Source organism: Sminthopsis crassicaudata, chromosome 2 (assembly GCF_048593235.1).
Source record: "Sminthopsis crassicaudata isolate SCR6 chromosome 2, ASM4859323v1, whole genome shotgun sequence".
Taxonomy (NCBI): domain Eukaryota; kingdom Metazoa; phylum Chordata; class Mammalia; order Dasyuromorphia; family Dasyuridae; genus Sminthopsis; species Sminthopsis crassicaudata.
The window spans coordinates 508,697,729-508,724,599 of NC_133618.1; the positions used below are offsets into that span (position 1 = coordinate 508,697,729).

A 26,871-nucleotide genomic window follows, 5' to 3' on the forward strand; every position below is an offset into this window, starting at 1 on the left:
TGGTTTGGCAGTTAAGAAACCACATCCATATTACAATTTCTTTTTCCTTTATAGCATTCCTCTAGCTGCTGGCAAATTTGATCGAGACCTCTATTTATTAGGAATTAAAAGACGCATTTCAAGAGAACTTCAAAAACATCAAACACTTAAAGACCAAAAATCCAGTATGATTTGTACTATTTCCTGAGAAAGCTGACCTCTCAAGAACCTGACAAGCCGACAGTAAGGGAAGATCATCCCAGCAGGCCAAAGAAATACATCAATCTGTGTATGAAGAAAGCTCGCTGTAAAATACTATTCCATCTTTAGTGACCCATGAAGACTATCTTAAATGTTGCTCTGTATCTTACCAAAAAAACTGTAGCACATTGGCTGTGAAAACTCAGTAGTGATAGGGTTTCTCATTTATCAGTGTCCCAGGAAGGACAGGTGTTCTGAGAACAATTTGCATTCCTTGTAAATAAATAAATCACTTCTCTATTTGTAGTACTTCCATTATGAGTAAGGCAAATTATCGTTACTTATATTTCAGATAATTCTAGCATATTAATACAATCATTGGCTCTGCTTTGGAAATGACTTGATGAATTACAATTTGCCCTAAAACAGCTTATGTGATCTAAGGCAGTATTTTATTTCCTTAATGTTTTCTGCCAAAGAACTCTCTTTAATACCTGACTAAATTTCAGTTTTTTAAAAGCTAGATATTTTGGCCACATATTCCCACAGCTAGTGCAGTTTAATTCTTGTAGGTCCATCTGTGTTCTTCCTACATTAAGCCTCCAAATATATACATATCTAAACCTCATATATACAATATAAATGTGTATGTTTTATGTGTATGTGTTTATAAACAAACATACACACACATATCCTTTCCTTTATATAGGAAAGGATACATCATTCCCCTTGTTCCTATTGAATAAAATGCTGCAGGATTTTGAGCCATTTGGTTAGTGGCCCTCTTCTCCCTTACCAGGGCACTAACTAGATCATGGGAGTAGAGCAAGTAGTTTGTCAGTTCTGCTTGAGGAAATTTTATTTTATTTATTTTTAGTTGAAGTTTTTTATTTTCAAAACATATGCAAGGATAATTTTTTTGACCCTTGAAAAACCTTGTGTTCTAATTTTTCCTATCCTGGGGAAATTTTAAGCTAACCTTATGATTGAGGACCACTTAGGATTATCCTTGGGACATGAACCCCTAATCCAAGAGTCACTATTAAGAGTAGAAGAGAAAAATAAAATAAAGGACAAGAGGCCATGCTGAAACAATCTGGTTGCCCTTACTAAAGCTCAGGAGATGACTAAAAGCCAAACTTACTCCAGGGAGGGAGTACTCAGTGATTTTCCAAGGTTGATATAATATATACACTGTCATCACAGAACTTCATTATTTATCATTAAGAATTTTTATCAGCTTCAAAAATTCTCGTGGAATTTATCCCCAAGTATCATTTTATGAAATTACTTCAAGATTTTGGGGAAATAAGGGAACATTGTAGAAATGATATATTTTGACCTTTTGTTTGATTTGTTTTTCTAAACTTATTAAGAACCAGCCATCAAATAGCATCATTTAAAATCCTTTTCGTTTTCTTGTATAATGATTTGAATATTTGGAGAGTTACTATTTTGCACTAATCCTGGAAAAACAACTACCCATTTTTAAAAGGTTTTATAACTCATTACTTGTCTCATATCCAAAAAATTTTAGGCCTTGAATATGTGGCTATCAAGGTAGAGTCAACCTAGTCTCATAAATTAATATTTATTTTTCTTATTTATATTTTAAAATAAATGTATATATTAAAATTTACAAAGTGAATTTAGGTCTTATCTGTAGCTGTATTTCCCTAGTGATTTTAGAGTTCTAAGAGGAAAGAAAAAACATATATATATACACACACATGTAACATTCAAGTTGAAAAGTTAAGATTTAAAAACAACTAACCAGAATCTTTCTGGATTTCAATTACATAATTCTATTTTCTAACATAAAAGTGAAATTTATTGTAAATACATCAGAAAATAGAATATATTAAGTGAGACTCATAATTTCTGCTATAGGAAATAAGACTATGAAATTTGAATTTCCAGATATAAACTTGTGTTTAAGTCAACAAAGAATATTATAAAAACAAAATTCATCATTTAAAACATTTCTAAAAATACAAATTCTCTTGTTAAGAGCTCCTATTAGGAAGAATTCCAAATAGCTGTTCAGTTTGGTTTAATTTATTGGAATGTTGTATAAATATTGCTTAAACAAATGGGCCATACATTTCACTCAGAAATTATTGTTATATTGGCTTTTATGTTAGATTTGACCTGAGCAAACTTTTGCAGATTGAATCAGAAAATATTTTTCCCCTAAATGAGGAATAAATTTCATTTCAGGGCAGGTAGGTGGCGCAGTGTAAAGCACCAACCCTAAAGTCAGGACAACCTGAGTTCAAATGTGGTCTTAAACACTTAACACTTCATAGCTGTGTGACCCTAGGCAAGTCACTTAACCCCAATTGCCACAACTAAATAAATAAAAATAAATTTTAGTTCAACTATAAAGTAATTAATACATTAATTCACCTAGTAGTTTGTGATTAAGAACTTGAGAGGAAGGCAATATATAAATGTGATTTTTAAAATCACACTGTTTTGAGTAAATTACTTAACCATGAATATTCAGATTCTTTATAAAATGAATTCACTTCTGGAAAATTACAGTTAAAGTAATTTTGTGTGAGCACAAATTACAATTGTAAAAATTCTCTATGAAAAGTTATTTGCCATTTTCCTAAGCAATAATCAAATCTGCTTAAATTTTTGGTTTGATTATTCTGAGTTGCTAATTTAAAAGATTTTTGTGTATCAGGTCTCTGATAAATTGTTTTCATCTCGAATTTTTTTTTTACATTTAATCTATACATTTTTGTACTTTTTTTTTTTTTACTTGTAAGTTATACATTTTTTTGTACTTACACAATTAAAACTAAATTGCCAAGAAACAAATCCAAAATGTGGTCTGTGATTTCCTTATTTTTGTGTGGGGGGGGTGTTTCAATTAACCAAAATATACTTTCTCCCTCTTTCCCCTTAAAAAAAAAAAAAAACCTGCAAAACACTAATTTAAAAAAGTATATTTAGTCAGGCAAAAGAGATTCCCACATTGAACCTATGCAAAAAAGTAAGTCTGATTCTGTATCTCAAATTTATCACTTCTCTGTCAGGAAGCATATAGCATGCTTCATGATAGATCCACTTGATTGGTCCCTGTAGTGATCAAATTTCTTAAGCATTTCAGTTTGTCTTTATAATGTTATAATGGGTATTAATTGTTCTATTTCACTCTGTTAGCAATTTTATAGAAACCTTCCAAGGTTTCAATGAAACTATCCCTTTCATTTTCTACAATATAATATTACATTCTATTCCTATACCTCAGTTTGTTCAGCCATTCCCTAATTGATGAGCACCCCATCTAAGTTTCCAATTCTATACCATTACAAAAAGAGCTACTATAAATACTGTGTATATGAGTATTTTACCTCCTCCTTTAATCTTTTGTAGGATACAGGCCTAGTAGTGCCATTTCTGGCTCAACTGGATAACACAGTTTAATAACTTTTGGGGCATGGTGCCAAATTGCCTTTCTGAATGGCCAGACCAATTTATAGCTCTTATCTCCAGTGAACATCAATGTGTCTTATTTTCCTGCAGTCTCTCCAACATGTGTCGTCATCAGATCTGATTTTTTTCTCCCAACATAATTCATAAAGAAATGTGTTTTTTTAAAAATTTAATGTATATTTATTTACAACTAGAAAAATAAACAATTTTTAAAAGGTTTAAAAAAATAATGAATCCATTTCGACCTATCTTGATATAGGATGTTAATGTTGGTCAATGCCTAGCTTCTGCCATACTATTTTTCAGTTTTCTCAGCAATTTTTGTCAAATAATGATTTCTCCCAGAAACTAGAGCCTTTGGGTTTATTATCAAACACTAGATTGCTATTTGTGTCTTGTGAACCTAACCTATTCCACTGGTCCACAGCCAGTAACAAATGTTTTTGATGACTGCTGCTTTCTAATATAGTTTCAGATCTGCTAAAGCTAGGGCTCTTTGCTTTTTTTTTTTTTTTTTTTTCCCATTAATTCCTTCAAATTCTTGACCTTTTGATGAATTTTTTTCCCCTAACTCTAAAAGTAATTTCTTGGCAGTTTGATTGGTATGGCACTGAACAGATTAATTTAGGTAACTTGTCATTTTTATTATATTAACTTGGCCTACTCATTAGCACTTGATATTCTTCCAATTATTTGTGTGAAAAGTGTTTATAATTGTGTTCAAATAATTCCTTGCTTTGCCTTGGCAGATAGACTCCCAAACATTTTATATTATCTACAGTTATTTTAAATGGAATTTCTCTATTGCACCTGGACTTTGTTAGTAACATATAGAAATGCTGATGATATATGTAGTTTTATTTTATATCTTGCAACTTTGCTAAAGTTGTTGTTTCTAGTAGTTTTTAGTTGATTCTCTAGGATTCTATAAGTATAACATAATTGTAAGTATAATCATCTGCAAAGAGTGATACTTTTGTTTCCTTGTTACCTATTCTAATTCCTTCAATTTCTTTTTCTTAATTGCTAAAGCTAATATTGCTAGTACAATATTGAATAATAGTGATAATGGGCAACCTTGTTTCACCCCTGATCATACTGGGAATTCTTCTAGTTTATCCCTGTTACAAATGACTTTGCTGATAGTTTTAGATATATGCTACTTATCATTTTAAGGAAAACTCCATTTATTCCTATGCTCCCTAGTGTTTTTAATAGGAATTTGTCAAATGCTTTTTCTGCATCTATTGATATAATCCTATGACTTCTGTTAGTTGGGTATTGATGTAGTAAATTATGCTAATAATTATTCTGATATTGAACTTACTCTGCATTCCTGGTATAAATCCTATTTATCCCTATTTTTCTTCTTCCTCTATTTTTCCAATAATTTACATAGTATTGGAATTAATTATTTAAATGTTTGCTTGAATTCACTTGTAAATCCATCTGGCCCTGAAGATTTTTTTCTTAGGGAGTTCATTAATACCTTGTTCAATTTCTTTTTCTAAAATGAAATTTTAGAATTCCGTTTAATTCTTTTATTTCCTCCTCTGTTAATAGGGGCAATCTATATTTTTGTAAGTATTCATCTATTTCACTTAGATTATCAGATTTGTTGGCATACAGCTGGGCAAAACAACTCCTAATTATTGTTTCAATTTCATTGGTGGCAAGTTCATGCTTTTCATTTTTGACATTGGTCATTTGGTTTTCTTCTTTCCTTTTTCTAATTAAATTAACCAAAGGCTTATCTATTTTGTTGTTTTTTTTTTTTTTTTTCACAAAACCAACTCTTAGTTTTGTTTATTAGCTCAATAGTTTTCTTTCAATTTCATTAATGTCTCCTTTGATTTTCAAAATTTCTAATTTGGTATTTCATTGGAAATTTTAATTTGTTCTTTTTCTAGCTTTTTTTTTTTTTTTTTTTTTTTTTTTTTTTAGTTGTATGCCCAATTCATTGATGTTTTCTTTATTTTATTCATATAAGCATCTAATGATATAAAATATCCCCCAAGAACTGCTTTGGCTGCATCCCCTAAGTTTTGGCATGTTCTTATTATTGTCATCTTTGGTGAAATTATCAATTGTTTCTATAGTTTGTTGTTTGACCCAGTCATTCTTTAGGATTACTTAGTTTCCAATTACTTTTTTTTTTTTTTATAAAAGTACACTTTATTTCCCAAATAATAAATGGTCAAAGGATATGAACAAGCAATTTTTGGATAAAGAAATTAAAGTTATCAAAGTCATATTAAAAATGCTCTAAATCACTATTTTTTAAATTTAATTTAATTTTATTTTATAATTATAACTTTTTTTTTTGACAGTACATATGCATGGGTAATTTTTTATAACATTATCTCTTGCACTTACTTCTGTTCAGATTTTTTCCCTTCCTCCCCCAAACCCCTCCCCCAGATGGCAGGCAGTCTTATACATGTTAAATATATTACAATATATTCTAGACACAATATATGTGTGTAGAACCAAATTTCTAGTTGCACAGGAAGAATTGGATTCAGAAGGTAAAAATAACAGTTTACACTCATTTGCCAGTGTTCCTTTTCTGGATGTAGCTGATTCTGTCCATCATTAATCAATTGGAATTGGATTAGCTCTTCTCTATGTTGAAGATATCCACTTCCATCAGAATACATCCTCGTACAGTATCATTGTTGAAGTGTATAATGATCTTTTGGTTCTGCTCGTTTCACTTAGCATCAGTTGATGTAAGTCTCTCCAAACCTCTCTGTATTTCTCCTGTTGGTCATTTCTTACAGAACAATAATATTCCATAACATTCATATACCATAATTTACCCAACCATTCTCCAATTGATGAACATCCATTCATCTTCCAGCTTCTAGCCACTATGAAAAGGGCTGCCACAAACATTTTGGCACATACAGATCCCTTTCCCTTCTTTAGTATTTCCTTGGGATATAAGCCCAGTAGTAGTATGGCTGGGTCAAAGGGTATGCACATTTTGATAACTTTTTGGGCATAATTCCATATTGCTCTCCAGAATGGTTGGATTCTTTCACAACTCCACCAACAATGCATCAGTGTCCCAGTTTTCCCACAGCCCCTCCAACATTCATCATTATTTGTTCCTGTCATCTTAGCCAATCTGACAGGTGTGTAATGATATCTCAGAGTTGTCTTAATTTGCATTTCTCTGATCAATAGTGATTTGGAACACTCTTTCATATGAGTGGAAATAGTTTTAATTTCATCATCTGAAAATTGTCTGTTCATATCCTTTGACCATTTATCAATTGGAGAATGGCTTGATTTCTTATAAATTAAAGTCAATTCTCTGTATATTTTGGAGATGAGGCCTTTATCAGAACCTTTAACTGTAAAAATGTTTTCCCAATTTGTTACTTCCCTTCTAATTTTGTTTGCATTAGTTTTGTTTGTGCAGAAACTTTTTAATTTGATGTAATCAAAATTTTCTATTTTGTGATCAATAATGGTCTCTAGTTCTCCCTTGGACACAAACTCCTTCCTCCTCCACAAGTCTGAGAGGTAAACCATCCCCTGTTCCTCCAATTTATTTATGATTTCGTTCTTTATGCCTAAATCTTGGACCTATTTTGATCTAATCTTAGTATGTGGTGTTAAATGTGGGTCCATGCCTAATTTCTGCCATACTAATTTCCAGTTTTCCCAGCTGTTTCTGTCAAATAATGAATTCTTATCCCAAAATTTGGGATCTTTGGGTTTGTCAAACACTAGATTGCTATTTTTATTCACTATCTTGCCCTGTGAACCTAACCTATGCCATTGATCAACTAGTCTATTTCTTAGCCAATACCAAATGGTTTTGGTGACTGTTGCTTTATAATACAGTTCTAGATCAGGTACAGCTAGACCACCTTCACTTAATTTTTTTTTCATTACTTCCCTTGAAATTCTCGACCTTTTGTTGTTCCATATGAATTCTGTTGTTATTTTTTCTAGGTTATTAAAATAGTTTCTTGGAAGTCTGATTGGTATAGCACTAAATAAATAGATTAGTTTAGGGAATATTGTCATCTTAATTATTCGCTCGGCCTATCCAAGAGCACTGAATGTCTTTCCAATTATTTAAATCTGACTTTATTTTTGTGGCAAGTGTTTTGTAATTTTGCTCATATAATTCCTGACTCTCCTTTGGTAGATATATTCCCAAATATTTTATACTATCGACCATTATTTTGAATGGAATTTCTCTTTGTATCTCTCGCTGTTGGATTGTGTTGGTAATGTATAAAAATGCTGAGGCTTTATGTGGATTTATTTTGTATCCTGCGACTTTGCTAAAATTCTGAATTATTTCTAATAGCTTTTTAGCAGAGTCTTTGGGGTTCTCTAAGTATACCATCATGTCATCTGCGAAAAGTGATAATTTGATTTCTTCATTTCCTACTCTAATTCCTTGAATCTCTTTCTCAGCTCTTATTGCTGAGGCTAGAGTTTCTAGTACTATATTGAAAAGTAATGGTGATAGTGGGCAACCTTGTTTCATTCCTGATCTTACAGGGAAAGGTTCTAATTTATCGCCATTACATATGATGTTTACTGAAGGTTTTAAATATATGCTCGTTATTATTTTAAGGAATAGTCCATTTATTCCTATACTCTCAAGCGTTTTTAGTAGGAATGGATGTTGGATTTTATCAAATGCTTTTTCTGCATCTATTGAGATGATCATATGGTTTTTATTAATTTGATTATTAATACGGTCAATTATACTAATAGTTTTCCTAATATTAAACCAGCCCTGCAAGTGGGTATAAATCCCACTTGATCATAGTGTATTATCCTGGGGATGATTTTCTGAAGTCTATTTGCTAATATCTTATTTAAGATTTTAGCATCAATACTCATTAAGGAAATTGGTCTATAGTTTTCTTTCTCAGTTTTCGATCTACCTGGTTTAGGTATCAGTACCATGTCTGTGTCATAGAAGGAATTTGGTAGGACTCCTTCAATCCCTATTTTTTCAAACAGTTTACATAGCATTGGAGTTAGTTGTTCTTTAAATGTTTGGTAGAATTCACATGTAAATCCATCTGGTCCTGGGGACTTTTTCTTAGGAGGTTGGTTAATAGCTTGGTCTATTTCTTTTTCTGAGATGGGACTATTTAGACTACTTACTTCTTCCTCTGTTAATCTGGGCAAGCTATATTTTTGAAGGTATTCTTCCATTTCATTTAAGTTATCGAATTTATCAGCATAAAGTTGAGCAAAGTAGCTCCTAACTATTGTTCTAATTTCCTCTTCATTAGTGGTGAGTTCACCCTTTTCATTTTCAAGACTAACAATTTGCTTTTTCTCTTTCCTTTTTTTAATCAGGTTTACTAAGGGTTTGTCTATTTTGTTGGTTTTTTCATAGAACCAACTCTTAGTTTTATTAATTAATTCAACAGTTTTTTTACTTTCAATTTTATTAATCTCACCTTTTATTTTTTGAATTTCAAGTTTTGTGTTTGTCTGGGGGTTTTTAATTTGTTCCTTTTCTAGCAATTTTAGTTGTAAGCCCAATTCGTTGGCCCTCTCTCTCTATTTTATGCAAGTAGGCCTGTAGAGATATAAAACTTCCCCTTATTACTGCTTTGGCTGTATCCCACACATTTTGGTATGATGTCTCATTATTGTCATTCTCTTGGGTGAAGTTATTATGTCTATGATTTGCTGTTTTACCCAATCATTCTTTAGTATAAGATTATTTAGTTTCCAATTATTTTTTGGTCTATTTCCCCCTGGCTTTTTATTAAATGTAATTTTGATTGCATTATGGTCTGAAAAGGATGCATTTACTATTTCTGTCTTACTGCATTTGATTTTGAGGTTTTTATGTCCTAGTATATGATCAATTTTTGTATAGGTTCCATGAACTGCTGAGAAGAAAGTATACTCCTTTCTGTCTCCATTTAGCTTTCACCAAAGATCTATCATATCAAACTTTTCTAGTATTCTATTTACCTCTTTGACTTCTTTCTTATTTATTTTGTGGTTTGATTTATCTAATTCTGAGAGTGCAAGGTTGAGATCTCCCACTATTATAGTTTTGCTATCTATTTCCTCTTGCAGCTCTCTTAATTTCTCTTTTAAGAATTTAGATGCTGCACCACTTGGTGCATATATGTTTAATATTGATACTGCTTCATTGTTGATGCTGCCCTTTAGCAGGATATAATGCCCTTCCTTATCTCTTTTAATTAGATCAATTTTTGTTTTTGCTTGATCTGAGATGAGGATGGCTACCCCTGCTTTTTTGGCTTTTCCTGAAGCATAATAGATTCTGCTCCACCCTTTTACTTTTAGTTTGAATGTCTCACCCTGTTTCAGGTGTGTTTCCTGTAAACAACATATAGTAGGATTCTGACTTTTAATCCAGTCTGCTAACTGCTTCCTCTTTATGAGGCAGTTTGCCCCATTCACATTTATGGTTAGAAGTACTAATTCTATATTGCTTGCCATCCTATTAACCCCTGCTTATGCTTTTCCCCTTTCCTTCCCTCTTACCCCCCTACCCAGTATTAAACTTGTGAACAGCCCTCCCTTTTTAGGATCCCTCCCCCACCTTAAAGTTCCTCCCCTTATTTTACCCCTTTTCCTCCAAATTTCTGTATTCCCTTTCTCTTTTCAATGAAGTGGAAGAAGTTTCACCATAAATCGAATATGTGTATTGATACACACTATGTTCATCTCCCTCCTTTCTTTCTCTCAGATACAATAGGTTACCTTTGCCTCTTCATGAGATGTAGTACCACCACTTTACACTTTTTTATGATATAATTTCCTTTCCACCTCTAGTTTCTAAGACAAATTGTACATATATTCTTTACATATGTTTTTTGGCAGAAGTATAGTTCTCAAGATTTCTTTTTACCTTTTTAGAAATCTCTTGAGTTCTGTATTTGAAGATCAAACCTTTTATGTAGGTCTGGTTTTTTCATCAAAAATAGATGGAATTCATTTATTTCGTTAAATGTCCATCATCTTCCCTGGAAAACGATGCTCATTCTTGCTGGGTAAGTTATTCTTGGCTGCATACCAAGTTCCTTAGCCTTTCGGAATATCATGTTCCAGGCCCTTCGTTCTTTTAATGTGGATGCTGCTAGATCCTGGGTTATCCTTATTGTGGATCCTCCATATCTGAATTGCTTTTTTCTAGCAGCTTCCAATATCTTTTCCTTTGTCTGATGGTTCTTGAACTTGGCCACTATTATTTCTTGGCGTTTTGATTTTAGGGTCCCTTTCAGTAGGTGATCGATGAATTTTTTCAATGTCTATTTTACTCTCTGTTTCCAGAACGTCTGGGCAGTTCTCTTTGATAATTTCCTCGAAAATAGTGTCCAAGCTCTTTTTTTCCTCACATTTTTCAGGGAGTCCGATTATTCTCAAATTGTCTCTCCTGGATCTGTTTTCCAGGTCTGTTGTCTTTCTGGTAAGGTACTTGACATTCTTTTCAATTGTTTCATTTCTCTGGTTTTGCTTGACTACCTCTTGGTTTCTCCTTGAGTCATTCATTTCTACTTGTTCCAGTCTAATTTTCAATGATGTATTTTCTTCACTCACTTTTTTTATATCTCTTTGTAATTGTCCAATCCTGTTTTCCTTGGAGTTGTTTACCTTTTCTAGCTCACTAATCTTGTTTCTCAATGATTTGATTTCTTTATCCACTCTGTCTTTGAATGCATGGGATGACTTCTCCAGGCTCTCTTGCCAAGCTTCCCTTTCCTTTTCCCATTTCTCTTCCAGCTCTCTTGTGAGAGCCTTTTTGATTTCCTCTATGAGATTCTTTTGTATTGAGGAGTAGCTCATATCCCCCTTAGGGGATTCCTCTGGGGACAGTCTGTTTTTAGTCTCCTCAGTGTTTGAAATCTACTCTCTCTCCATACAAAAGCTGTCAATGGTTAGAGCCCTTTTGAATTTTTTGTTCCATTTTGTCAGAGTAGGAATCGAAGAAAACAAATTGACAAGAGAAACAATAGGTCTGTTTTGGGGGGGATGGCGCTGGATGGTATTAATGGGCATCCTCTACAGACTGGGGGTAGGGCAGCAGAGAGCCACTAACAGAACAGCAATGACTGTACTGAGTCTGCACTCTGAGGCTCTGAGAAAGCACTGAGTCAGTCCAGGTGGGGGTTAGGGGTGGCCGGGTTCTGAGAGACGCTGGCTTTCTGGGGTTTTAATCTTCACCTCCGGTGTTTATACCCTCTCCGCTGCTCCTAGCTTGCTGCCAAGACGGAGTATCCACACTGGGGAAAAAGTCTTTTTGCAGAAATGGCAGAGATCGTACCCCTCCCCCTCCAGTCTGAGATGTGTGAGCTGCCTGTCTCGCTCTGGCTTGCCTGCCCTCAGTCTGTGCCCAGTCTGATTGACCCTGCCCCGAGCAAACAGACCTTTTCTGGCAACTTTCAAGGATGTCTTCTCTTGGTGATTATTTGTGGATTTCTTTCTGGGTCAAGCATTAAGTCTGAGGCTTGTCATGAAGTAAGTTCTGAGAGAAAATGAGGAGCTCAAGCAGCTGTCTGCCTCCACGCCACCATCTTGGCCGGAAGTCCTCTAAATCCTCCAATTACTTTTTAATCTATTTTTTCCCATGTGCCTTTATTATTAGTATATTTTTTTTTGCATCAAGATTTTTATTGCATCATGATCTGAAAAAAATTTTACTATTTCTGCCTTTTTGCAGATTGTAAGGTTTTTGTGCCCTAATACATGGTCAATTTTTGTGTAGATGCCATGTACCACTAAGAAATAGTAATGTCAAGTCATTATTAATCAGGGAAATGCAAATTAAGACAACTTTGAGATACCACTACACACCTGTCAGATTGGCTATAATGACAGGGAAAGATAATGCACAATGTTGGAGGGGATGTGGGAAAACAGGGACACTGATACATCGTTGGTGGAATTGTGAATACATCTAGCCATTCTGGAGAGCAATTGGAACTATGCTCAAAAAGTTATCAAACTGTGTATATCCTTTGATCCAGTAATGTTAATACTGGGCTTATATCCCAAAGAGATCTTAAAGAAGGGAAGACCTGTATATGCAAGAATGTTTGTGGCAGCCCTCTTTGTAGTGGGCAGAAACTGGAAACTAAATGGATGCCCATCAATTGGAGAATGGCTGAATAAATTGTAGTATATGAATATTATGGAATATTATTGTTCTATAAAAAAATGATCAGCAGGATGATTTCAGAAAGGCTTGGAGAGACTTACACAAACTGATGCTGAGTGAAATGAGCAGGACCAGGAAATCGTTGTATACTTTGACAACAATACTATATGATGATCAATTCTGATGGATGTGGCCATTTTCAACAATGAGATGAACCAAATCAGTTCCAACATTAAGCAATAATAAACTGAGTCAGCTATACCCAGCAAAAGAACTCTAAGAGATGATTATGAACCACTACATAGAATTTCCAATCCCTCTAATTTTGTCCACCTGCATTTTGGATTTCCTTCACAGGTTAATTGTACACTATTTCAAAGTCAGATTCTTTTTGGTCATGTATACATATATTGTATTTAATTTATACTCTAACATATTTTACATGTATTGGTCGACCTGCTATCTGGGGGGAGAGGGGAAAAATTGGAACAAAGGGTTTGGCAATTGTCAATGTTGTAAAATTACCTATGCATATATCTGGTAAATAAAAACTATTTAAAAAAAAAAAAAAAAAAAAAAGAACATGACAGTTTTGAGGGAATAAATGAATGTTTGCCATGTAATTTTGAATTTGCTTTCCAGTTCAAAATTAGACCTGAGTACAATTTTTAGTATCATCTTTAGGAAATAAGCAGATAAGCAGAATTTGTTTATATGCTATGTGATCTCTGTTAAGGTGGAAGGAAGAAGAACTATACCTCATATTATCATCACACAGATCCATTAGACTGGATAAAAACTAATTCTTCTTACCCAATTTAGGATATCAGTCTCAGAATGAATCCTGTATATCATTTAAAAGAATAAGATTCATGCTAAGTATCAATCATCTCTAACATCTGAGATTATTTTTAGTTGTTAGCAATATCTTCTTTGGCTTAAAGAAAGCATTATACACTTAGGTTGTTAAACATTTATTTGAGTACCCATCAAACTTAATCTTGAGGGAGTTAAAATTGAGTTATGTGGTCTGGAAAGGTTTAAGTTAGGAGTTCCTTTAATTCTGGAGAACAGTCTCATTTGTTTTATTCAGAATAATTAAATATATATATGTGTATGTATATATATTTTTTACTAAATTACAACAATCCCAAGAACAATACATAAAAAACATGCTCCCCTGGATTTTCAGTGGTTTCAGCTTTATCAGTTCCTTATCGGAAAAGCCTATACATTCTTGGCAGTCGTCCATCTTTGCTAGCTAAAGCTGCTTGAATGTGCTCATAAGTTGGCAGGTCTGTCAAGTCTCCCAGGGCAGCTACTGCAGGTTTACCCCGAAGCATTTTAGTTGCTACCCTCTTAATATCATCTGATTTCACATTACCTAGGGCAGAGGAAAACAAAGAATTTTGAAGCTGAATGTACTTTTGCTTAAAGTGGAGCTGCTATTTTTAAGATTCAATTCATTTGGAGGACAATAAAAAAATTAAGAGTTTATTTACAAAGACCTATCTAAGAGAGAAGAGAATTCCCATGGGTTAAGAGAAAGTTAAAAGTTGTTTGTGCTACAATGAATTAGTTGAGGAAGGGTTAGGCCAGTTGGAACAGCCTGGGTTCTTTCTTGGTGCTTCTGTTATCTGCTCTAATGAACATATCCTACCTCTATCCCATAGCAGCTAAGTGGTACAGTAGATATATTGTGCCAAGTCTGAAGTCAAGAAGAGACTCATCTTCCTGATTTCAAATCTGGCCTCAGACTCTTACTAGCTGTTTGACCACAAGCAAATCACTTATCCCTGGTTGCCCTGAAATGACTAGAAAAACAAAACAAAACAAAACAAAAAAGCAACCAATCTCGACCTCATCCCTAACAATCAAGCTAAAATGTACGATAGTGTTTTTGTCATCTTAAAGCAATAACCTTCAATCCCTTCAGTGACACATGGGTTGATGTGCCTTAATAAAGTACTTAAAAGATACAAAGATCTCTGGCAATGAGTTCTGCACATAATAGGTACTCCACTAATGTTTTCTGCTAGAAGATGAGGATGAAAAATCATCTAAGTTCTTTTTTTGAAGGTCAAATAAGAGATAATTAGTATAACAAAAATGGCTGTTATAATCCTTTAGATTAGCAAAACTATAACATACATATAGATATAATACTCACGAATGAGAGCACACAATTCATGAGGTAGTTTTCTGGAATTTGTTGCCAGCACCTGTCTCCCTACGTCTTCAAAAATTACAGGTCTGGATTCTAGGTTCATCATGAGCATGGACATAAGTTGTGTCTTAGCTCTCTCAAGTTCCACCTAGATGTTTAAGTAACATTTTAAAAGATGTTATGATCATTAGCCATGTGAAAGTTTACCAACAATAATTAATGCAATCAACTTTATCCATTTATGTCTGAAGTGGAGAAAATATAAAGTATGGCAAAGTCATCAGAAAATGGGAATGTTTTCCTAAATTGAAAACCAGGAAAAACCTGGATTTGATTTCATCAATGCCCATCTTTACAAAATCAAGACAGGATTCCACCCCCTCAAAAAAATTCTTATTGTGTTTGTCCATTTGAACTATGACACTGATATTTCTTCAAATATCCTGTTCTTAATTATCATGACTTTTGACTTTATTCCACATCAGGGACTGCCATACCTTAATTCTCATTATTACCACAGCAAAATTACTCCATAATAATCCTGAAATTTCTTTCTCTGATCATGACTTCTTGCTCTCTGTGCCTAATTCCTCCCCAAACCTGTTTTTTCACCTTGACTTTTAGTTCTTTTACCCTTTCCTATTTTTGCAGTCTAAAATGTTTGCTCTGCCTTTATTTTGTTTCCTTCATAATTGTGACTTTACAGCTGACCGATTCAACCACAATGCTATCTCTAAACCTTAGGTCTAGTAGTATTCGTGACCTGATAAAAGACTATAGAAAGTAAAATTTGTTATCTAAGTTTAATTAGATCCTTAGTGCTGTGCTGCAAGATCTCTTCCTTTTATTCTTCCACCACTGTCTAAGCAACAAGTTCCATTTTTTTTCTCCTCCAACCTGAGAGAAAACCTTATTTTCTACTTTGAAAAGAAAAATGAGTACGATTCCCCTCTTTTCTACTTTAGTCCTCAAAATACTCATATTCTCTTTTACTTTGTCCCAGTTATTGACAAAGTCCCTTTTCTGTGCTAAAGCCACCCCTCAACTCAACCATTTGTGCAAGTGAGGTATGGTGAAAAAAGTACTTGCTCTAGAGGTAGAGGACCTAGGATAAAACCTCATTTCTGATATTTCTTTCCTATATCAAACTGGGCAAGTTCCTTTAACCTACTTAGGTTCCCATTTCCTCATCTATAAAATGAAAAAATAGGACTACATAGCTTATTGTCCTTTCTAGGTCTAAATGTATAATGTTAAATCTAGTTCTCCTCCCCCTTATCTCCTTTCTATTTAAAAGAGTCCTTTTCATCTTGAGCCTCTCCTTCTCTACAGGCTCCTTCTGTTCAGCCAGATAAATCTAATGGTCCAAATCTACCCTAGCCTTTAAAAATTTTTCAATTGATGCTGTCATCCCCTAAAGATATCTTATATTACTTCTTTTCACATCAAACTATTAAAAAGTAGTTTAAATTCATCTTGTCTTGATTCCTTTATCTCCTACTTTTTTTGTTGTTATTGTTTTGTTTTTTGGCTGAGGCAATTGGGGTTAAGTGACTTGCCCAGGATCACACAGCTACTATCTAAGGCCAAATTTGAACTCAGGTTCTCCTGATTCCAGGGCTGGTGCTCTATTCATTGCATTATCTCACTGCCCCACCTACTCATTTCTTGACCCCCCTTGTGTACCACTGTACTGAAACTTCTATCTTCAAGATTATGAATGCTCTCAACTGCTAAATCTGATGGCTTTTCATAGTTCTTTTCTTGATACTTTGTGTGGTATTGCTGTTGATCATTCTCAGCAACTAGACATGCTCTTTTCCCATAACTTACATACCATTGTTTTCTCTTATCTGTTTAAAACTACGGAAATGTGAGTATCTCTTAGGCTATATCCCAGTTCCTTTTAGTAATCCAGCAGACCCCACGCTTTAATTATACAATATATCTAAAATATAAGTAAATTAGCTTCTCTTCAAACCTGTTATCCTCTTCCAAACTTGATCATGAGTTGAGAATTCCACACCATTCTCCCAGTTACCCAAATTTACAATCTCAAAAGTCATTTGATTAAACTTTTTTTTCCCCCTCTTTCATTCATTATATATCCAATTACTTGCCAAATCTGGCTAATTCTACCTGAATAGCTTCTCATCTATCTTCTCTCAACTCACACAGGGTCCCTTAGCTATGATATTATCATCTTGGACTTGGACTTTTTAAAAAAATTTATTTAATTTTTATTTAATTTATTATCTCAATTATATGGGAAATTTTTTTCTTTTTCTTTTTTAAACTTAAATATGAAACTAAGAAAGAAAAAACAAAACAAATCATGTTTCCATGTGTACAACAGAACATAAGAGGATTCAATATAAAACAATATTTTCCATTATAAGAAAATCTAATACTACACATTTGTTTTCAGTTGCCCAGCTTTTTTCCACTTCCTTTTTCGTTTGTTCTCTATGCACTTTTTTTTTGTTTTTCTTTTCTCTGTTGTGCCTTTTAATTTTTTTTCCCTTTCTCCTCCCTACCCCACTGCTCTAAAGAAGGCTACAACTAAACATGAACACACATACACACAAACACACCTATAAACACATACATAAATACTCATACACATATATGTAAGAGCATATTATTATGTGTATTTCCATTTGTCATCTTTTTCTCTAGAGGATAGGATCTTCCTTTATATGTCCAAGTCTTTTTATGTTTTTCTAAATTAACCAGTTCATCATTTCCTATACCCTAGCAATATTCTCACATAATTACATCTTACCTGAGAGATTAGCTATGAAGGGTTTTTTCCTCCCAATTGTTTGCATTCCTTCTATTTTGGGCTACACTGGTTTTATTTAGACAAGAAGCTTTTAATTTAAAATAACCAAAATTATCCATTTTCCACTTCAACAATGTTTTTACCTTATAATATAGTTTAAAGTCTGTTACTGCTAAATTTTCTTCCTTTACATCTTTTCTCCCTAGTTTTTAAAAAATTCTTTAAATTTTGCTCTACTAAATGAACTTTGCTATTTTTTTCTAATTCAGTTATCTCCAGAAGTCTATCATACTCACATTTCTAAAATCCTATTCATTTCAACTTCTTTTTTATTTTATGGTAGATTTATCTAGTTCTGACAGGGAAAAATTGAAGACCTCCATTACAGTAAATTATTTTACATTTATATTATAGTAAAATATTTTCTCTTATAACTCATTTTTAAGACTATGCAAACTAAGTTATTTGGTAAATTTATGTTTAAATATTGATATTACTTCATTGTTTAATAGCATTTAAGTCCAAAACTACTTCTCCTATTAATTTTCTTCACACACTATCTTATGAATTTTTCCAAATAAAGTCATGTTTTCTAATTTATGTTTCATGAGGTTATGTACAAAGAGATATTCTATTTTTCAGTTTTAAGCAAATAAACTGAAGAAAAATATATACTTTTAAGATGAATTTTACTTTTGATCCCCAAATTATGTGTAATCATGAATCTATTTTAACTGTACTCCATCCTCTTTGCTATCTGCCTCTTATTTACATTTAATATTCAAATTGAGCAATATGTGTTTGGAGTAGTGAGAGTAATTTCTTTGCTTTCAGTGTTATTCTGATAGCCAAAATGTTACAGCTGACTCCTTCAATAACAGGATAAAGAGAAAAGCATAACTTACCTCACCCACAGCTCCGCCCATTAATATAAATTCCCTTGTAATGATTTCTACCATTTCTCGAACCTACAAAGGAATGTGATGTTGGAGATATTAAAAAGCAATGGTTATTGTTTAAATAATTAAGTAGTCTTAATAACATTCTTAAATGCAATCTAAAAGTTTAGCTTTTCATTCTTTGACTATTATGTATACAGAACTTCATAATTTACAAAGCACTTTGTCAAAATACATGATTTCATATGATAATCAAATTAACTTATAAGACATGTGCATGTAACAACACACATAAGCTCTCTCCATACATTACCAATTTTACCTTACATACAAAGATATGAAAGTATAATGAAGTTAAGTAATTTGTCCTAGGTCATAGAGATAAGAATCAATTCTTTTAATTTCCAAGTCCATTGTTCTTTCCCTTATAATATAGCCGCTTTGCCAAATTCTAAGGGACTCTTTAAGAAAGCTGCAGATAAGTCATATAAATATTTAACTTTAATACTGCAATGAATTTGACTAAATTTAATTAATAAAAATTATTAAGATATTGAACCTCAGAGCTTTAGAAATGAAAAATGAACCACCATATTTACCTGTCTAGGATCAGCACTAGCATGAATACACAAGAGACCTGTATCTTCATAACTGTGGTGATAGGAGGTTGCATTATACATCCAATGGTGCCTATAAACAAGAACCCAAATTTTAATGTGAGTGATGCTTTTCCTATCAAACACAAAATGTGCATATGAAGAAAACAAAATTTCCAAAGGTAAAATCAGTGTCCTAAAATGCTATCATTCACTTTGGCTTGACAACCCTGAGAAAAACTTTTTTTAAGATTCCCACCAACCTGTTTAGCACATTGAGATAGAGCCTGGTAAACATTCCCTTTCCTGGTCCACCAGCTGAAAAAGAACCTCCTCCTCCCATCATCATGTTTAGCACTGCAAAGGGGATGAAATCTTCCTCCTGCAGGAGATTGGAGAAAAAAGAATCAAATCAACGAGAAGATTAAATATTCAGCAACATAAATTTAGACATAGTCCTTCTTAACACTTACCAAAAAAGAACAGCTCTCAAGTCCTATCATGATATGTGTGAGTTCAGGGATTGGCGTGGGTCCCAGACTCACATCTGACATGTCTCTTTCTATCTGTGAGGAACACAAGTATAAATGAGTGAAGTATGCTTTAACAACAACTAGATCTTACAAACAATAGATGGTAAATGTAACACCTATCATCTGAATCAGTTTAGAGAGACTTAAATTGAAATTTTTTTTTTAGACATCACAAGTAAACTTCAGTAAATGCACCCAAATTAAACTTTTAATATTTTAAAGCTTTTATTGATGACTTAACAGCAAAATAACACATGAAAAGAAAAAGTCCTGGGTTAGAGGTTAAAAGACCTAGATTCTAAGGTCACCTGAACACTGACTAGCTAACTTCAGTTGCTTCATCTGTAAAACCCTGTCCATTTTCCAGGTTTATGACAAATGTGAAAGTCTTTTGTAAATTGCTATATATATGTAAGTAGCTACAGAAGTTTAGCTACTGGTAGTGCACAGAAACTCTCTTTCAACTCTAACAAATTTCAACACTGAGTAAAATTCCTTTCCAAAGGTGGCATCTAATTTTTAATTCCTTTGACAAAATTTTCTAAACTTTATCGAAGCCTTTTGTTTTCATATCATAGCTACTTTTGGATTTCTTCCCCTTCTCATTCTCCTGAATTAAAGCATTTTTTATAATCAAGAGAAACATTTTAGCAAAATAATAGTCATAATATTCAGAAGTTACTAAGTCTAAGAATGCATACAACAGCCTGTCCTTGTAGTTCACCGCCTCTTATAAACATTAAAAAGTAATCTAAATCAGAATGCAATTTAAAAGTTTTATGCTGCTACTCTCTTTGGCCTTACCTTGATAATCCCTCCAGTATACTGTGCAACGGACCTGTCCACATCTTTGGTCTGCCCACTACTCCAAACTGGCTCTATTCCAAAAAGATATTTTCTAGCACACTCCACTAATTGCTCATGTTCTATTCCTACACCAGCTAGTACCATCCGGTCAGGAGTATAATAGTTTCTTAGGTATGAATGGAGTACTTTTTGATCAATTTTGGGAATATTTTCTGCCGGACAGAAACGGTGAAGGCCCACTGTATTTTCCCGATATGCAGCCTGATAAAAGGAAGGAAGGCATAAGGAAATGAACAGCAGTCAGAACTTTGTGTTTACCCAAATGTCAAAATAAACTTTACTCTAACTTTTATCATTACAATGCATTTGAGAAAACATTACATGTTTAGCATTCTCTAGCTATTACCAGTATCAGATATATTTAGAAATGTTTCTCAGTTCTATCTAACAAACATTGCTTACTTATATACAGTTAAAATTTCAAATCCATAATGGTATAAAACTTCTTTTACCTATGTAAGTCATAACCCTTCTATGTTAAGACAGGAGACAGTTTTCATGGGGTTTTGTGGCCAAAGTGACCAAAGGTGATGACTTTCTGAACTTAGGCAAGCTGTTCCTTATTTGACAGACACATACACATACACTCTACCAGAAGGCCTGATTTTGAAACCCTTTTAACTTGCCAGAATCTGTCAAAGTCTGTACTCAACTGTGGTAATTTCTGAGAACTCAGATTTCATACCATGCTGAGTTATCTGAATAGATCTTAGGTAGAAGCATGTGTTATCAATATAATGACTAAATCCACCTCTCCAGATGAAAATATTAAAACTAAACATTTCTAAAGGAAGAAGTTTTAAGAACAAATAAAAACAAATATTTAACTTTTTTATACAAGAAGCTGTATAACTTATACAAGAAAGTTTTGATTTCTCATGTAGATAATAGATCTGCAATGGGTTAACTTGTCTAGATGAAATAAACTGTCAAACAGTCTTTTGGTATTAACAACAGAAAAAATAAAGGCTTTTTGGATCACAGGTCTAAACCAACTGTAACTTATCTTACTTCATGAATCATCTCTGTGAGAAGTGGCTCCGGATCAGGCCTCATATTTAGGTCCTCTAATTCAAACTGGACAGCCATTCGAGTCATATCAATTTCTTCATCTACAAAAACACAAAAAATTCAAAACATAAAAGCCACTATCCTAAAGCCAAGAAAAGGCACAAGAGTAAGAAGCTGACTCATTTTGTCCCAACTTACAAAGAAACATAGTATTAAGAATAGTAAGATAACTATTTAATTTCTCTGTTCTTCAGCTATATTCCTATGTGCTCCAGACAAAGACCAGCAGAAAGTACTTCACATAGTATCAGGAAAAGCAGTAAACTGGGGCAGATCCTGTTTCTAGTTTTGTCCCTACTATCTATATGACCATGAACAAGTCAGTTTCTTTCTGCCTCACTTTCCTCATTTGTAATGTCAGGATATTATCTATATAGCCTACCTCCAGGGATTATTAAAGGCTTAAGTGAATTGATGAATGGGAAAATTCTTAAGGTATTGTACATAATTAATTACAGAAGCAGTAGGATCAACCTTGTCAACTTATCAAGGATATCAGTATTTATGAAAACCTGTTCCACCAAAAAAAAAAAAAAAAAAAAAAAAAAAAAAATTAAGGATCTACTTATAACTAGGAAAAGAAGTCTTAAGAAAGGTTTTAAAGTCAAGATCAAAATGGATCTTGTGATCACACCTCAGTCATAGTGTGTGTAAAAACAGCCTTAACAGCTTTTTTTCATCTAGTTTGCTTGCAATTTTTCAATTTTTGTGTAAAGGCACTGCCCATAATATAGTTCCCTTCCCTAAAGAATAATGGCTTTTTTCATATTATGCTATATCAATCATAAGGCAGATACCAGAAACAAATTGACATTGTTTTGTCTCCTCAGGGAATACCAGAAAATCATACCTGATAACCTTGGCTGTAGCACTACATCAGCTAATAAGCCAACCACAGTATCCAGTCCTTTTGTATCAGCAGATACAGCATACATGGTAGTATCCCTGAAAACCACAAATTATTTTTGTCATAGAATTTATGATCAAAAAATGATTTGGATCTTGGTGGTTATGTTTAGTTTTTTAAATTCTGTCATTTATGATGAAACATCCTAGACAAAATCAACTATTTCTGTGGAAGTAGTCTCATTCTCAGCAATAAAGGTACTATTTATTGAGTCAAGACTAAAAGGAGTCATTAAGTATTTTTAAGAACATTGACTCATTCTATTCCCCTCTATCCACCAAGACATTTTCTGTGACTTAAAAATTCATTGATCAAAATTTATAGAAAAAATGTACTAGATGTTAAATAGAGGAGCTAGAGAAGAAATGCAAGCCATAGCCCTGAAGGAATCTGGAGTGGTTGAGGAGACCGTAAATAGACATATCTGGCTGAGGATAAAGTTCATTTTACAGAGCAAAAATAAGTGACGCTAGAATGAAAGAAACCAAATTTTGAAAGGCCTTGAACATGAATGCTCAATATGAGGATATATTTTATCACACAGACAGGAAGGAATCACTGAAGGTATGAGTCAAGAAAAACTGATTTTGACACACTGATTACTAGCTTATAACTTTCTCTCTTGTAATACATGTTTCTGCTCTCAAGAATATAGCATTCTATAGATTTATTTTTTCCATATAAGATTTGTATTTTTGTCTTTCCTAACTTTTAACTTAGGCAGGGCCCACTTGACATCATTTTAAAAACTTCTTCAAGAGTACTATAAAAAGCAGCACTTTAGATGTGATTTTTGAATGATGATCATAGTCATCACTTCTTGCAGTCCCAACTAACTCAAATCTATGATCCTGTGACCACTAAGATGTAACTATGCATTATTTAAAATAACCGACCTATTAATAATTAGTAAGCCACAAAAGTTTAAAAAAAAAAAAAAAAAAAAAAGACTTATGACCTGCTATTAGGCAATTTTGCTTAATACTTTTCAGGAAAAGTGCTTTGAAGGTAATGTTTGTCTGGGGAATTGTTGGAAAGAATTGTTGGAAATTTTTTAAAAACAAGCTGTGTTAAAAAGAAATTATTTTTAAAAAATTATTTTAGGCAATAGCTGACATACCTTGATGTCTGGCAGTCACAAATGCCCCCATGCTTTTCCAAGGTAAGAAGAATTTCATCTTTGCTGCCAAATCTGGCAGTAGACTAGAGAAAAAACATTCCTTGTGAGTTCAAATGTTTAAAAACAATCTACTTTTAATTTCAAAGCACATAAAAATAATGAAACCTTCAGGAACAAAAATATGTATCTCCAGCTAAACTGCTTCAAAGGTCTTTTTTGTAATAATTTAGTGGTTTAATTTGGTTTCTTTACTGATTTCCTTTTGGTTTTCTTTGCTGATATGAAAACTATGTCCAAATATATCCTTTCTACTTCACCAAAATTGTTTTTAGTCATCAATATTTGCTTCTTTACAGTTATTACAGTGACCATGCAGTCTAACCTGATAATCAACCAAACAGCAAGCATTTATTAAGTGCCTACCATATGGTATACTTACAGGCCTTGGGGATACAAAGATAAAAATGAAAGTCTCTGCCCTCAAAGGTTCCCCTTAAATTCGATTAAGGAAAACAATAAGAATATACTTAAGTATATCCAAACAACATACAAAATGAATACTAGATCATTTTGGAAGGAAGGGGATGGACTAAGGACCAACAGCTGGGAGGAATCAAGAAAAACTTCATATAGAATGTAGTACTTGAACGAAATCAGGAATTCTAAGAGGTCATCATAAAGAGGAAGCAGATTCTAGGCACAGGAGACAATCAGTGCAGAGGCATAGCAGAGAAGGTAGTACATCATACAATGTATATTAAAGTAAGAAAAATAAATTAGGGCTCATGTTTTTTAGGATTTCAAAAGCTAAAGAGATGAACTAATATCAGAAGTAACAAGGGTCAGTAGAATTTATTGGGTAGGGAAATGATATAATCACACTTACACTTTAGGAAAATCATTTTGGCAGCTGTGTTTATAGGAGGAGTGGAGAAAGAAAAGATTTAAAGCAGGAAGAACACTTAGGAGGCTATTGCTATAATCAAGAAGAGATGAGGAAGTCTGAATAACCAGACTATTTACTCAGTAACCATCTACAAGCACATTCTCCAAAATTACAAGTCAGATACTAACCGAAAATGCCAGTTTTTCCAAAAAATGAGCAATTCCACCAACATATTTTGCTTCATGTCTTGATCCTGAATTAATTAGAACTGACAAAAAAAGAAAAAAAATTAACATGTTAAACTAGAATTTATAGAGAATGCTATCATCTAAACCCAAATTTCCTAAAGTACTCAATGACTGACTATGACTAAGTCAAACAATTTTTTCCATTTTTACTATGTCCAATAAAAAATGTAAATATTCTGGCTTGCTATAAGACATTTACATACTAAAATGAGACAAATAACTGGCCATTAACCAGCAAACATACTTACTTCCTACTGTACAAAACTGTCCAAATTTATTTTGGGATGCCACCCGAAGTCCATTCTCTAATGTTGTGACTTTGGTTTCAAATTTTTCCTGTCCATCAACTGTTGCAAAAACAGGTTTCGGCACTCCAGGTAAAGGAGAAGAGAGAGGAATGTTGGGGTATGCACTGCCACTACTAAACCGTCTGTATGCAGTCAGTCCAAACCTAAAGCAGAGATGCATGTTCAATTAAAATAGTAGTTACTCATGATTATTAGATAACAAATGACAGCCACCTTCACATAGATGATATATGCATAATTAAGATCCTCCTTTCCAAAGGACATTACACACATTCTTGTATCCTAAAGGAATGAGCATTAGACCAGTAAATAGAAAATCTGATTCTAAATCCCTCAGTTTGGCTTTTAAATCCTTTGCACAGGTTGTCCCATGCCAGCAATGTACCCCCTCTTCACTGTTTATTCTCTAAAATCCTTCGAAGTGAAGCTCAAGTGCACCTCCAAACATGAAGCCTTTCCTGATCTCCTCCTCTTACCCTCTTGCTCTGAAGCTCTAATACCATCCTGACGCACTTAGACCTCCCTAAATTTACACTGTATTTATTTTGTCTATTTTTGCATCTACTTATGTGTACAACTTGTTTTGTAGAGTTTAAGCTCCAAGAGGGCAGGAATTATTATTATTTTGTCTTTGTATCCTCAGTGCATAGCATAGAGCCTGCAGAGAGTAAGTACTTAATTGTGCTAGACCAATATAGCGATTTACTCTTATTTAGGAAAAGACTGACTAGATAATTTAAAATATTGTTTTTAGCTCTAGATTCCGCGTTTATCATTCCTTGCCCAGACACATACTACCTGTGTGCCCTTGAATGGAACCTTTCTGGACTTATTTTTCCCTATTTGTATAATGAGGTTGAACTAGATGACTTTGAAGATCTCCAAATCCAAATCCTATGGAAAAAATATCAGATGGAGATTTAAGAAATCTGAACTCTAGTTCTTGTTTCTTTAATGACTAACCATGTGTCATTAGCTAATCCATTTAATTTGTTTCAATTTCTCCCAAGATGAAAAATCTTTTGAGTCTGGTTGAGGGGCAGGGGGGAGGGAGAGGGAAAGGAAGAGGAGGATGAAGGAAAAGGAGAAGAAAAAAGAGAGGAGAGGGAGGAGAGGGCACTTACCTAAATTTGAAAAAACTTATCACTACTGTGACTGTAATGTGATCTTTATTTGGCCATAATAACTGCAAAAGGAAAGAATCTACTAAATCCTAGAATTGTTAGGAATTGAGTGGATTAGTGGAAAGTTCCCGAATTGACAAAACTAAAGATCCTTTAAAAGACGTATGTTTAAAAAATATGATTCTAGTTATATTTGTACAGGGTTTCAGTGAGACATTGTGAAAGAAAAATTTGTGATGAAATAAGGCAAAGCTTTTTACATAATGTATACACAGATGCTAGTTAGTGTTAACTACCACAAAAGCTAAAGTCAAATTTACTGGCTGGAAAGTCATTAGGCTAGGAACCCTTTGGTTCCAGTGGCTTCTTTAAATCATGGAAAGATCTCTTATGGAAAGTGGCTGAATATTGGAAAAGGAATTGGCTGAGGAGCTGGAGGAAGCAGGTTCAGATACCACTTTTGGCATTTACAAGCTGTAACTGTGGGTCACAATAACTTCCCTACGTTTCAGTTTCTTCATTTGTAAAATAAAGGAGTTGGGACTAGATTGCCTCTGAAGTTTCCAGTTCTAAAGCTATCATTTCAAACAACAACAT

The 26,871-nt window shown here is 33.4% G+C and overlaps 2 protein-coding genes across 5 annotated transcripts in view; one reads left to right on the forward strand and one right to left on the reverse strand.

Annotated features, from left to right (window-relative positions):
* Positions 1-480, forward strand: part of INPP5E (inositol polyphosphate-5-phosphatase E) — a 29,976-nt gene extending 29,496 nt beyond the window's left edge. For all 3 annotated transcript variants that reach the window (XM_074294090.1, XM_074294092.1, XM_074294091.1), the window contains one exon: positions 55-480. In XM_074294090.1, coding sequence (XP_074150191.1) covers positions 55-187 — 133 coding nt within the window. In that variant the 3' untranslated portion in view covers positions 188-480. The remainder of the gene's footprint in view (positions 1-54) is intronic.
* PMPCA (peptidase, mitochondrial processing subunit alpha) overlaps positions 1-26,871 on the reverse strand; it is a 30,667-nt gene that overhangs the window by 1,369 nt on the left and 2,427 nt on the right. Inside the window, exons 2-13 of one of the 2 annotated variants that reach the window (XM_074294097.1) lie at positions 25,091-25,293; positions 24,783-24,862; positions 23,709-23,791; positions 22,532-22,626; positions 21,622-21,722; positions 20,548-20,811; positions 19,684-19,776; positions 19,474-19,592; positions 19,214-19,304; positions 18,621-18,683; positions 14,934-15,078; positions 13,722-14,147 (exon numbers count right to left, since the gene is read on the reverse strand). In XM_074294097.1, coding sequence (XP_074150198.1) covers positions 13,978-14,147; positions 14,934-15,078; positions 18,621-18,683; positions 19,214-19,304; positions 19,474-19,592; positions 19,684-19,776; positions 20,548-20,811; positions 21,622-21,722; positions 22,532-22,626; positions 23,709-23,791; positions 24,783-24,862; positions 25,091-25,293 — 1,507 coding nt within the window. In that variant the 3' untranslated portion in view covers positions 13,722-13,977. Of the gene's footprint in view, positions 1-13,721; positions 14,148-14,933; positions 15,079-18,620; positions 18,684-19,213; positions 19,305-19,473; positions 19,593-19,683; positions 19,777-20,547; positions 20,812-21,621; positions 21,723-22,531; positions 22,627-23,708; positions 23,792-24,782; positions 24,863-25,090; positions 25,294-26,871 lie in introns of those variants that run through there. The other variant, XM_074294098.1, reaches the window with a different exon arrangement.